At 43.6% G+C, this 13,628-nt stretch overlaps 1 protein-coding gene across 1 annotated transcript; it reads right to left on the bottom strand.

The window, feature by feature from the left end:
• Window positions 1-460: 460 nt before the first annotated feature.
• On the bottom strand, window positions 461-3,813 carry DOT2 (SART-1 family). Its single transcript, XM_086528733.1, has 2 exons — window positions 935-3,813; window positions 461-702 (listed from the first exon to the last, which is right to left on the bottom strand). The coding sequence occupies exon 1, from the start codon at window positions 3,689-3,691 to the stop codon at window positions 968-970; it is 2,724 nt and encodes a 907-aa protein (XP_086384859.1). The 5' UTR covers window positions 3,692-3,813; the 3' UTR covers window positions 461-702; window positions 935-967.
• Between the last annotated feature and the right edge of the window lie 9,815 nt (window positions 3,814-13,628).

Below are 13,628 nucleotides of genomic sequence, written 5' to 3' on the forward strand. Positions count from 1 at the left end.
AGTGGAGGAGCCCTAGCATGTACAATTGTCACATGCTTCCAGAGCCTGGTGGACATTGATGGCAATTGCTACTTTAATGGATAGAATTGTCTACCCTGAGCACTGCGGTTCTCTATAGAGAGGTGTGATTGATGCAGTGGTGGACTTGACTTGCAGAGTCCTTCACTCTTGGAGGCCCAAGAACCCTTGTCTTGTTGCATACACGGGATCTGAGAGGGGGTGTACTGCAATCATCTCCTCAGATTCCCCATCTAGATCTTGGGAGTGGGGTTATCTTTGTGGCTTTGCCTAGTCTTATTAGGCGATTCTAGGCACGTGGGGGGGCTTTTTCAGTTTTACTTCTACCAGCCACAAATAAAGAGTTACCATCATAACAACTCCAAATATTACAAGAATGTCTGATCTTTAAGACATTTCAAATATATTTTTCACATGAGAAGAAAAATCAACCAAACAGGCAAACACAAGTTTTGTATATTTTAAGTTAGCGTAGAAATACTTAGCAATGTTGCGGTAGTAAAATATGCAAACATAACCAAGTCTAGTTCTACATTTCTAACCTGCAGAGATTCGGTGACATTGAAGTCTGAACATAAAACTGTCAAAACAGCAGAGCTTTGAAAAGACATAACACACATAGTATACTGACCTCTACCACCATCAAATGGGTAAAACTTTCTCCATTGGACTCGCTCAATCACCCTGAATGACAAGGACACTTGATGGTAATATAACTATGGAAAACAGACAAGAAAATATAACCATGAAAACAGGCAATGAGGCAAACATGTGCAGTAAACTTTTAAAAAAAAGAAAAAACACTGAAACACACGAAGAGAAGCCAAAGAAACACTGCAACACAGAGGATGAATATTGTCAATACAATTAGAGTCAATCATTCATGACTGTTGCCGAGTGTAGTTCAAAAACATGCCTGATTGCTGTCACATTCTTTGAGCCATTCAGCTCATTTGTCTGGTTTGAGCTTCTTAGGTAACGGAGGCTTCATGCTTCCACCTTCTGGCTTCCTTTTGATTCCAAGAAAATACTCGACTTTCTGATCACCAAGCATAGGAGTCAAACTCCCAATAGATTCCTTCTCTATTGTTCCAAAACCACTTCTAGGATCACTTGTTTGACCTGGTTTAATATGCCCACTAATTACAATGTATGGAGTGTGAAGCTTCGCCTGGGCATCTCTCATCTTCTCCATGGACAACAAAGGAGTGTCTCCCGATGTCATCTGCTTTAACTTCATCTCTTCCTCATATTGTTTCATTCTCTTCTCCTGTTTCATTTTTCCAGGGCCCTTACCGTGAAACTTGTGTGAAAGTTTCCTGAAGGCTTCTTTTGGAGTCATAATCCTTCCAAACTCGTCCACTCTGTCCAGTATGATTTCCCTATTCTTAAACTTTTCTTCTTGATCTACAATCCCAACAAGTTTGCTTTTCTTTTTGTCCATGTTTCTTCCACCCCAATCTACCGTCTCCTTTAGTGTACCCCTCTCTTTGAGTAGATGCAGTGCAGCTGCCAAACCCTTGCCTACAGTCACTTCTGAGACAGCCTCCTCAGCGGAGGGATCCTCCTCAGCTTGCTGCTCTTCCATTTCTTCATCCTTGTTATCTTCATTTACCTCCATCCAGCCTCCATCTGATCCAGCAGACTTCTCCTTCATGGGCTCGTCATCCTCATCAAAAGCATCTTTTTTCCCAGGCCTCCTCAAAAGAACTTCGTCAAGCTGAATATTTCGGCAAAACTCCTCAGTCTCTGTAAATACCACAGCAGTCTTGTCTTTGTCTACTGTGTCATCTGCAGATCCTTGTGCAGCCTCACTAGCCTGTAGCAAAGCAGAAGCAACAGCCTGCGGACCTGCACTAACAGCCCCACTCTCAAATTGCTTTTTCAAAGCTGCCTGCCTCGCCCTTTGCAAAGACCTTTCTAGCTCATCATCTTCTTCGCCACCATATACAACAGCATCTTCACTTTCCACATCCGCTACAGGTCCCAATCTTAACTTCTGCGAAGCATCTATTGCTTTGGTGTATGCATTCATGTAGGCAGATTTGCGAGATTCCTCAGCTGCTTTTTCTTTCTCCAGCTTTTGAACTTGGATTGCATTGGACAATCTGCTTCCGTGATCCACTTCCAAGCCCTCTGCTTTCACCTCCGCCTCCAAGGCATCAAGGTCAAGCTTCTCCCTCTTGCGTAGCTTCTTCTTCTTTTTCGGCTTATTGAACTGTAACATCTCTTCCTGTGTAAAGAAATCTGATGCAACATGTGAAGATCCAAAAAGAGATTCATGAGGCTTTTGTTCTCCTCCCTGCAATTTTTTCCTCAAATCTTCCAATCTCTTGCGCCCCTCCTCATTGATACCACCTGTCTCATCCAAAGTCATGCCATCTTCCATTTCCTCATCGTACTGAGGAAGTATTGTTATGACAGCATTTATGTCATTCTGGAACTTATCTTCATAAACTCCTGGTTTCTTCTTTGCAGCTTGATAGGCTTTATCACGTCCTAGTTGTTGTGAAATTTCAAGATTTTCAAGCTCATCCATGTCATCATTAAGATCATCACCAGCCAAGATGCCCTTATCTTTTAAGGTGAGGACCACTGCACCTCCCTCCAAAACTTTGTCAACCCCATGGAGCACTTTTAGGCCAGCCAAGTCTTTTCCACCATACGCTGACTTGTCCTCATCCTCGCTTTCTTCCCCACTGTCTTGTTCAGACAAAAGCCTGGCCATGCGTGCAGCCTTGATCCTCTCCTCAAGTTTCCTTTTCTCTGCTAAGTTTCTACTCTTATTGACCCAGGCAGCAATCTCATTACCAGACTCTCTCTTACCTGCCTTAGTCTCCTGCCAAGCTTTCAAATCCGACTCCAAAGCTTCCTTCACACCATGTTGCACGTCTCGAGGTTCCTTTTGCTTATCATGCTCCCTGAGATCTTTCTCAAAACCTCTGCCCTCACCATCCCTTTCCCTGTCTCTCTCCCTGCCTCTCTCTCTATCCTTCTCCCGATCTTTATCCTTATCCCTTTCTCTCTCTCTGTCCTTGTCTTTCTTCCTCTCCTTTGCTGACTCAGTTTCCCTCCGAGTATCTGCCTCTCTCCCTCTGTCAGCAGGACCTCGTTCTTTACCTCTATCTTTCTTCTTCTCATCCTTATCCTTGTCTTTATGCTTGGCAGATTCCCGAACTTTGTCATCAGTGTCTTTCACCCTATCTCTGTCACGATCCTTCTCTTTCTCCAAGTCTTTGGAGCTCTCACGAAACCTTTCTCTGTCTTTCTCTCTGTTGCGATCTCGGTCTCGATCACGGTCCCTTTCATCTCTCTCATCCCTATCCCGACTGCGCTCTCTGTCTTTCTCTTCCCTGTCTCTACCTCTATCTCTGTCATTGTCTCTCTCTCTCTCACGCTCACGGTCTCGGTCTCTTTCTTTCTCTCTGTCTCTGTCGCGAGTCCTGTCTTTCTCTCTCTCCTTCTCTCTGTCTCTTCCCTTCTCCTTGTCTCTATCCTTATCCTTGAGCTTCTCCTTCTCTCTGAATCTCTCCTTGTCACGGTCCCTTGCCTTCTCACGGTCACGAATGCGCTCACGATCACGTTCCCCGTCTTCATCACGATCCCGGTCTCCCTTCTTGTCTTTGCTCCGGCCCTCGTGAACGTCTTCAAAGTCGAGCTCAGAGCGCACCATGGCTTTGTCTGAGTTAGGGCTTCACTTCTTCAAAATCGACAAACGCTAATTACTTGGTGAGCGGAATGCGTTCCTGCAGGTGGCAGCTTGGCATGATCTAGACCATTGCCCTTAAATCTAATCGCACGACCAGCAGTTGATCGCTGAAAAGCAACTGATTGTGCGATTTTCTACGTTGTTCACGGAGAGGTCTTTCTCTAAGCACTACAAGCTCCATGCCTCTCTCTCCAAGCTTCCTTGCGCACGCGGCCATACTACGGCGACCCTCCGTGGAGGCACTATTAGGCGATGCTCACTCTACGCATGTTGCGGGTTATTAATCACAATGGCGCAACTACTTATTATTATTATTACTTGTGTGGTTTTCCATGTTCTATAGCCTCCTCTCATCGTTGCAAGCTCCCTGCCTCCTTACTTCGTGAGCCTAATGTGGTTTTCTAGTTTCTTGAGACCACAGGTGGCCACTTGGCATGACCATACGGCTAGGTGTGTCGTAAAATATAATATCTAACCAACCCAAATGATTTTCTCATATTAAAACTGATAATTTAATGTGGGAGAATAAACGGGAACAAGGGTTAGAATATAGACATGTCCTTATGAATCTATCTCAACACAGGGCCAAAGTGAAAGGGTCCAAATGAGAGATGGTCTGTCAAAGAGCAATGCTAGCTAATAGAGCTTAAAGACCTTAGGGTTAGCCTCATTAAAGACCTCCAAAGTTTAGTGTTAAAAGTCCTTAGGCCTAGGACCTTAGGCAAGCTAGGGTTGTGCTTGAGGTGGGAACTCGGCCCAAACTTGAGGTGTTTGTCGTGCTTGCTGACTGAGGTGCTTGAGGTGCTTTATGAATAAGGTGCTTAAGGTGCTCCATGACTAAGGTGCTTGAGGGGCTTAAGGTGTTCCAAAAGTCAACCAAAATCCCTACTCGTGGGGGGGGGGGGGGGGGGAGCCCTAATTGTAGGGGCATGAGAGAGAACACACACACCCTCACACAAGGCAAGCCTAGTATAAAGAAGCAACAAGGACACATGTCAAGTTCCTCTCCATGTTGCCCTCATAAGGTGCCTAAATCCTATTGGTTGGCCTCTAAAGGGGTCCAATGAGATTTTAGTTTATTAATTAATTGTTTATGCATTTATCCAAGCCCTCTCTCTCGAAGGTGTAAGAAGGACACTTGTCCTAATACTAGCATGGTTGCTTGATATGACTAAAGCATGTGATTGGCTAAGCTTGTAGGGGACCAATCAAATTGAAGCTTGAGCTACAAGGAGGGGTCGACCAAGGAAGCTAGGGGTGTGCTTGGGGGTATATCCTCTCTCACACACATTCTCATGCTCGCTCTCTCTTGGCAAAGTGCAAGAGCTCCATCTCCTTCTCCAAGCTTGTTGAGAAGTTGAGAGCCTACACCAACACTTTCTCTATGGAATGCAAATCCAACCAAGAGCCATGCTTCAATGCTCGAGCTTGCCATCTTCTCCATCTTCATTACTATGCTATTATGCTATGCTAAGCAAGAATAGTGATGATAAGTGAGGAACTATTTCTTTCTCATATGAATGTTTCTTCTTCCTCTTCCCTACTCTCATTCCCTGCTAGCTCTCTCCACCTTCGAATGTGTTTGAGGTCTTGGGACTGAGGCCGGGGATAAGTTAATACTTTCATTTAGTTAGGTTACAAGCATAATTGTGGTGCATGAAGTTCTCTATCTTCATTGCACCATCAAGGTCTCAAGGAACACAAAGGTTGTATTGTACCAAGTCTCTCTTTATGGGAGAAATTATAATACAAAAGCCTTTTGGAGGGGGGACCGGCTCCACATAAATCCGGTCCTAAACTGTTGCCAAGTTCTCTAATTCTCTCTCTTGCAAAAGTATTGTTCATGTTGGAATTAGGGTTGCAGAGAAACGCACACAGCTTGGAGAAGACGAAGGAAGCTCAAGGCACACAATAGAGAGTGTGTTACTTAGTGTGCAATGGAAAGAAAAATAGCCCTAGAGTGATGGGCGTATATACAATGCTCGGGGGGAAAAATGCCCCGGCGGTCCTAGTGTGTTCACACACATCACTACCACATGTATATGGTAACAAATCCCCCCTGGAGTGATGCGGTGAACGAGAGCTGGCACATGAGTAAAGGGAAGTGCCATGCCTTGAGGACATGATCAGTCCACAAAGGGGAGTAAGCCCAAAGCTTTGCGGAAAGCTTCGAGCTTCTCACAGCAATGCCTTTGTGAAAAGATCTGCAAGTTTGTCACATAAGCCAAGTTGATCTCTCCTGTTGAGAGCCTCTCCCTCACATAGTGGTAATGCACCTCAATGTGCTTTGTGCGAGCATGAAAAACTGGGTTCCTCGCAACTGCCAATGCGCTCTGACTGTCAGTGTAGATAGTGTTGGCAGTGTCCTGTCCAACACCCAAATCAGCCATAAGGCGCCTGAGCCATACACACTCAACCGTAGCTGTGAAGACCGCCCTGTACTCAGCCTCACAACTCGAAGTGGCCACAATAGGTCCGAAAAAGCATGTAAGTCTGGCGGCAATGATCCCCCCTTGGGATAAAACAAGCCAAGATGTAAAGTGCCGCTAAGGTAGCGGAAAATCCTCTTGACAACCTGCCAATGCTTAGACCCTGGGCTATGCATAAATATGTTGATCTATGAGACTGCAAACTGAATATCTGGCCTCGTGTTGCATACATAAATGAGGTAGCCAACATCAGTTTGGTAAAGAGTGACATCAGCAGGATCGTCAGCATCATGTAGACTCAACTTCAAACCTATTTCCATGGGAGTGGCAATAGGTTTGCAATCCTCAAGTCCAAACTTACATAGCAATGTCTCTATGTAACTTTTCTGACACAGGGCAATACCACCATCACACTGCTTAAATTGTATACCCAAGTAATGATGCAACAACCCCAAATCTTTCCTCTTGAAAGTAGCATTCAAATCAGCCTTAAATTCAGCAATATGTCTCTCATTTGGTCCAGTGATCAGCAAATCATCGTCATAAGGCTGCATTTTACCCAGAATACAGCCTTCACAAACATGTTTGACAGGTGCTTCAAGAGGCGGCAAAGAACCAACCATATCAAATTTTATGCAAACGCAGCAAACTGGTAAAATTCAGATGACCAAAACGTGCATGCCAAAGTTTTGCATCTGAAATGGCCCTTGAATCTGCAATAGCATTTGCAAAATTTTGTCCACACTTGTCATACAAACTGAGCTTATACAGCCCATGACACAAAAGGCCAGATGCAACAATTTCATCACCAAAACTGAGATCATGAACTGTACATCTGTCATCCACAAATTTGACTACAAGTCCAAGTCTAGCAAGTGCGGATACAGAGAAGAGATTCTTCTTGATCCCAGGTACATAAAGTGCATCAACAAGTGTGAAAGAACTGCCATTAGCAGCAGTAAGCACAATATTTCCAACTCCCTGAACCGGATAAGAGGCATTGTTGGCACAAGTGACTGAATTCCCATGAGGGACAAACTCGAGAGAGGTGAACAATTCACGATGTGAGGTAATGTGCTTTGTAGCACCACTGTCGAAATACCACACATGTGAATCTACAGCAACTGACAAGCATGCATCATGGACAACAGGATTGTAAGTTCACTCTGCGCTAAAAGCCCATTCTACATCAACATCAGCATTACAGTCTCCTTTTACAGAAGACTCAACAATCGCTACGTTTGTAGTGGAACCAGCATTTGCAGTGGAACCACCCTCTTTCTTCTTAGCCTCTTTGGCCTTCAACTTAGGACACGACTTGATCAAGTGATCATTAGATTTACAATAATGGCAACGCATCTTCTTTTTGCCCTTATCACCAGAATTGCCAGACGAAGTGCTGCCATCAGAAGCATTAGGAACAGAAGTTTTGCCACTCGCAGCAGAACCATAAGAAGTGGTCGCATTGCTGTTACCACCCTTTCTTTGAGAAGCAATAAAAGCCTGTTCAATTGCATGCTGTCTAGTTCTGTTTTTTATGGAAAGTGACTCTTGCAACAGTAATGTGCATAATGCATCAAACTTGACAACTTCTGGATTTCCTTGGGTCATAAGTCTCCAAGTACTAGCAAAAGTCTGGTAGGAATCTGGTAAGGCATCAAGAACAGTCTGCACAAGGGAACTGTCTGAAATGACTTCACTTGCATAAATAAGTTGCTCATTGATATCCTTGACACTAGCAATAAAAGTGTCTATATCATCTTCCTCGAGCATAATCTTCGACTCCAACTCTTTACGCAGCTAAGCAATTTTAGCATCATTACAACTTGCATAAAGACCAGCCAAAATATCCCAAGCCTATTTTGTAGATTTTGTTGAACGGATGTGAGGAACAATGGTGTGCTTCACAGAGAACGCAATCAATGCATGAGCCTGCGCATCCTTTACATCCCAACAAGCTTGTTCTATCGTAGGCAAAACAACTCTAATAGCAGCAATCCTTGCAGCAAGACCTGCAACATCCTCAACATCGCCTGCATCCTCAGAACCAGGACGGACATGAATGCCCTGCACAATATTCCAGACGCCCTTTGACACAAGAACGTGTTGCATCATATAAGCCCACATAGGGTAATTGTCCCCATCCAACCTGTCCTCGGTAGCAAACATCTTGAACACATATGTGTTGTTGTTGTCAGCCATGGTAAATGCTGCACCTGATGTGAAAATTGCCCGAAAATAGGAGAAACGGAGCAGGAACAACACGTGCTATACAGTACAAACCGTAGAAGACTGTAAGGCACCTGTTATGCAGAAAATGACACTGACAAAAATTCTGCACAAAATGACGAAATTGCCTGTGCAGACATGTCTGTAGTGGAAACGGAGGCCGAAATGAGCTCGAATAAAAAATATGAGCAAACCAAGCTCTACGAGCTTACCCGAAATATTTGTCGACCTGCAAACGCTCGCCAAACCTCACTGTAATCGGAACAGACGTGTGCTGGAGCAGCTGGCGACTAAGCCCGGGAGGACACAACCTGCTCTGATACCAATTTTTGGAATTAGGGTTGCAGAGAAATGCACACAGCTTGGAGAAGACGAAGGAAGCTCAAGGCACACAATAGAGAGTGTGTTACTTAGTGTGCAATGGAAAGATAGATAGCCCTAGAGTGATGGGCGTATATACAATGCTCCCGGGGGAAAAACCTCCTAAAGAGGGAAAAAATGCCCCGGTGGTCCTAGTGTGTTCACACACATCACTACCACATGTATATGGTAACAGTTCATGCCAAGTTAATTAAGTATAATGGTTATGTTGCTACCACTAATTAAGTTCACCCTCTACGATCTCAAAGTAGTCTCTTAAAAATGCTCACTATAGTGCTCGTAATTTTGCTATTCTCAATGTCCATAGGCCATTTCCATTACATTGGTATCAAAGCTATTGGTTTCTCTTTTCTTACTTAAGAAGAGAGGTCCTTAAGTTGTCCATGAAAGGTTGGACTTGTTCATTGCAATAGGGTAAGTGGGACATGGATCTATTGTCTTGGTTGAAAAGGACTTAGTTCGAGGTACACCATTGGGAACTATAGTCTCAATAATGGAGTCTCTCGGGCTTGCCTTTGGCTTAACCATTATTGAGCTATTAGCAAGCTCAACAAGAACCATAATCAATCGAGCAATGTTAGACCCTCTCCACTAGTCTTTGCAATCAACAGTCTCTAAACCACGTGTATGGCTCCTCGAGAACTAATCTTCAAAGGTAAAGAAGAGTAGCGACTAAGGTTTTTGAGGGTACCAAAGCACAAAGTAATTTATACATAAGTATAATTAGCATGGCTGGCAATAATCAAGAGATTGAATATTGACAACTTTGATTTTGCACATGAAGGTGCTAATGATTATGCCCCCGTGTTTGTTAATTATCTTGTTACTAGGTTGCAACAATCTATAGGCAACCCTGCTTTGCAAGCCGAAGTTACTCAACAACTTCGTGCTTATGGGATTTCCCTTCCTCTCCAAGAGGAGATAGAGCTTAAGAAGCCTCTTGATGAGACTCCCACAAGAACACGCTCTCTCATAAGAGAGGAGGAATCCAAAGAACGAGAAAGAAGCGAATCACTAAGTTCCTCTGAAGATGTGGCTCCACAAAGATGGCGGTCTAGACAATCGCCAACTCCTCCCAAGAGGAAACGGTCAACCCATAGTCCTTCTCCTTGTCACTCCGAAAGGGAAGAGAGGAAACAAAGGAAGAAAAAGGCAAGAAAGAGGTCACCCTCATCTCCTTCTTCTTCACCTTCCTCCTCTTCCGACAAAAGCAATAGCTATTTTCTTAGAGAATACAAGAGGAGAGGACGTCGCAAATCCTACTCTGGGTGGAGAAGGTCCCAAAAGCTTAAGAAGTTCAAAGAGGGAGGAAAGAGTATCTCTTTTCTTACCCATGATGGCACCTTTGGTGCTATCGACAAAGTATTGGCCTTCATCCAGCAATTTGATGCAGCCTTTGGAGACGAGGGCTTCACAGAGTCCTTCAAGCTACGTCATGTAGCTATGCACTTCCAGAAATCTACTTGTCAATGGTGGGCTAGCCTTTGTGGCAACGGTGAAGCCCCAAACACATGAAAAACTCTACGAGTTTCCATCATGAAGCAGTTCCTTGCAAGCGATGCAAAGGGCAAAGTGCTTACCGAATGGAAAAGTTTGAAGCTTCTCTCCAACGAGTCTATCCACAGATATGTGGACAAGTTTTGGGATTTACATCTCATGGCTACTGTCTTTCAAAAGATGGACTTCGTCGAGAAAAAGCGACAATTCTGTGCGGGATTATCTGAAGGAATGATTGAGTATGTCAACTCCCAATGGCCTGGTTCTATCACCGAAAATCCATCACACTATGGTTGCTTCACGCATCAATTTCCAAGAGAGGGCTGAAAGGTATCCCAAGCCCATGGAAAACAAAGATCAAAATGATGCAAAGAGGAAGAACAATGCCGAAAACTCTTTCCAAGGCAATTCCAACAACAACAACAACAGTCGGTCCAAGAAGAACGGTCCAAGAAGAAGGGAGTTTACAAAGGTAAAAATAAACTCTCTCCTGAAGAGCTAGAAGCTTTTTGTAAGGACCACAAATGTTTTAAGTGTGGGGATCAAGGATGTGGCTATCGTTCTTGCCCCAAAAGAAATGCCCACAATAAGACTCCTATAGCTTCCACGATCGAAGCTCCAAAAGAGGATGCTCATTGTGCAAAGGATTGTCTCTCTCCTATGCTTGGGGAAAGGTAAGGGAGCATGATGACTTCATCTTGTTTGACCCAGGCTCTACTCACAATTTCATATCCAAGGAGTTGGCCACCAAGTTAGGCATTCAAACTTATGAGATGGAAGATGTAGTTGTAGTCGATGGAGCTTTCAAGGGGCAAGAAGCCGCAATTACTACCTTGATTGGGAAATTCGGGCTTCATGTCCAAGGCTATGTTGACAAAGAAGATTTCTTCATCTCTCCTCTCAAACATGAAGAGGTTATCCTAGGGGCACCATGGTTTGACTGTATGGTTGTTAATGTAAAGTTCCCTAAAAGAAGGTTGTATTTCAACCTTCTTTCAAGTACCGAGAAAAGAACATGTACATAGATGCTAATAAGCCTGGTCGTACCATCCCCTTGTAAATTCTCCTGCTTTTGACAAATCAATGAAAAGCTCAGTTTTTACGTACATGATTTTTGTCAAACAATCCATAAAAGGTCTTAATGTTTTATCAAATGAAAATGGTAGGAATCAAGAAGAGTTAGACTTGTCTAATTTTCCAAATGGATTCCAATATGTTTTTATCGATGATATCCCTATGGACTTACCTCCAAAATGAGGGGATGATGACCATCGAATTGAGCTCCTACCAGGAAGTTCACCGCCTAACAAGCCTCCTTATCAAGTTTCCCAAGCTCAACAAGACGAGGCAAGTACAATAATTGGTAGACAAAGGGATAGTGAGGCCTAGCTCCTCTCCCTTTTGTTCTCCAGTCCTTTTAGTGCAAAAGAAACATGGTACATACCGCATGTGTGTGGACTATCAAGCGCTAAACCATATCACTATCAAAAACAGATTTCCAGTACTGTGAGTAGAAGATCTCTTTGATAAGCTACAAGGTTAGACCTACTTCAGTAGGAATGACCTTCAAAGTGGCTATCATCAAATAAGGATAGTGAATGAAGATATCATAAAGACCGCATTCAGTACAAGGTTTGGTCTTTATGAATATCTTGTCATGCCTTTTGGTTTGACAAATGCTCAAGCCACGTTCAATTGTTTAATGGAAAAAATCTTTAGATCCTACTGCAAATTCATTGGAGTGTTCTTTGGTGATATCATCATCTACTCCAAGTCCTTGGAGGAGCAGAAGCAACATCTCCATGTAATTTTTCAAGCTTTGAGGGAGAACATGCTTTTTATCAATCAAAAGAAGAGTGAATTTTTCCTTCAAGAGATTCAACACTTAGGCCCGGGGGGTTCACTATATTTAAGACCACTATATCACGTGCATTCATGCTCTTTTTTTTAAATCCCTATTATGTGAATTTTCTAGGAAATATAATGAACCCTTTTCTTTTAAATTCAGTAATTTTTTTTGAGATTTGTAAAAAACATATCCTTATGTAAATTTATTTCTGTAAGTTTTAAGGGATTTAAATACCCTTCTGTTGAACTCACGTGATTGGTCACATACTATGTGAGGTGAACCCCCGGGGCACTTAGGTTATATTATCTCTCAAGATGGTATCTGTATGGATCCATCTAAGTTAGAGGTAATAAAGGCATGGCTTAATCCAAGGAATCTACATGAGCTAAGAAGCTTTATTGGTATGTGTGCATACTATAGACGCTTCATAGCAAAATTATCTCAAATAGCAAGACCATTACATGACTTAACAAAGAAGAACGTTAAGTACTCATGGACTGCTAAAGAGCAAAATGCTTTTGACAAGCTCAAAGAGAAGCTTACCTCCCAACTAGTGCTTATGCTTCCTGTAAGGACATGGGTCCTATGGGCAAGGCCACCGGCATGGTCGGACAGTGTGTACGCTAGATAGCATGGTTGGGTGGAGACTATCACACGCATTACCACCGCCCTTTCACTGGTATCCGAGCTATTTTTGGAGAAGAGGAAAAGCGGGTTGCATGTGCATGTGACGTGCTGCTTATCTCCCACGTTCCGCAGAAAGCGACGTCTCCATTGTGCAACAAAAAGAAGACATGCACGTTTTCCTGTGTGTAACGCATGTAGACAGACAACGACAATCGACCACGGCCACCCCACCTACGTGTAACGCCTGGGGAACTACTCTATACTAGATTCACCGCCCAGCCTCCCTTATATAGCCCTTGGCTATTGAATCCCCTATTCCACACTGGCAGCCGGCCACCTACTGGCCTAGGTCCGTGACCTCCTCTGGACATGCCCTTGGCATGACATTACTCTCCCCTTGGAGAAGCGTTTTCGTCCTCGAAACAAGAGTGATGATACACTAATGTTTTTCACGGTGGCATCCTTCATGTAAAATTGTCAAAGAACTTTGCTTTGCACAAAAGCATTAGTTTCCAATGTAAATGTACATACATGGAAAAATAAACAATACTGAACATGGTCTAACCTGGTCATCCTGCTGTAGCCAGTTGTCTGGAGACGTCGAAGGAAAAGCTCGCTCAAATGTAGATCATAACTAGCTCTGTTGCATGAGAGAAAGTCGACGTATGTATCATATACACGCCCTGAAATATCCTGCAGGCATATGGATAAATTCCCCAAGGGCGTGTGGTCATAGCATACCCCAAACATGAAAAATCTCAATGCAAGATTCCTAAATTGAAGCCTTGGTCGCAGATGGCTCATAGCCATATTTGGCTCTCAGACAGATGGCTCATAGCCATAGTTGTTGTCTCATAGATGGCTCATAGCCATATCTGTTGTGCGAGGG

The sequence above is a fragment of the Adiantum capillus-veneris genome, chromosome 14 (genome assembly GCF_014529385.1).
Source record: "Adiantum capillus-veneris isolate H3 chromosome 14, ASM1452938v2, whole genome shotgun sequence".
NCBI lineage: Eukaryota > Viridiplantae > Streptophyta > Polypodiopsida > Polypodiales > Pteridaceae > Adiantum > Adiantum capillus-veneris.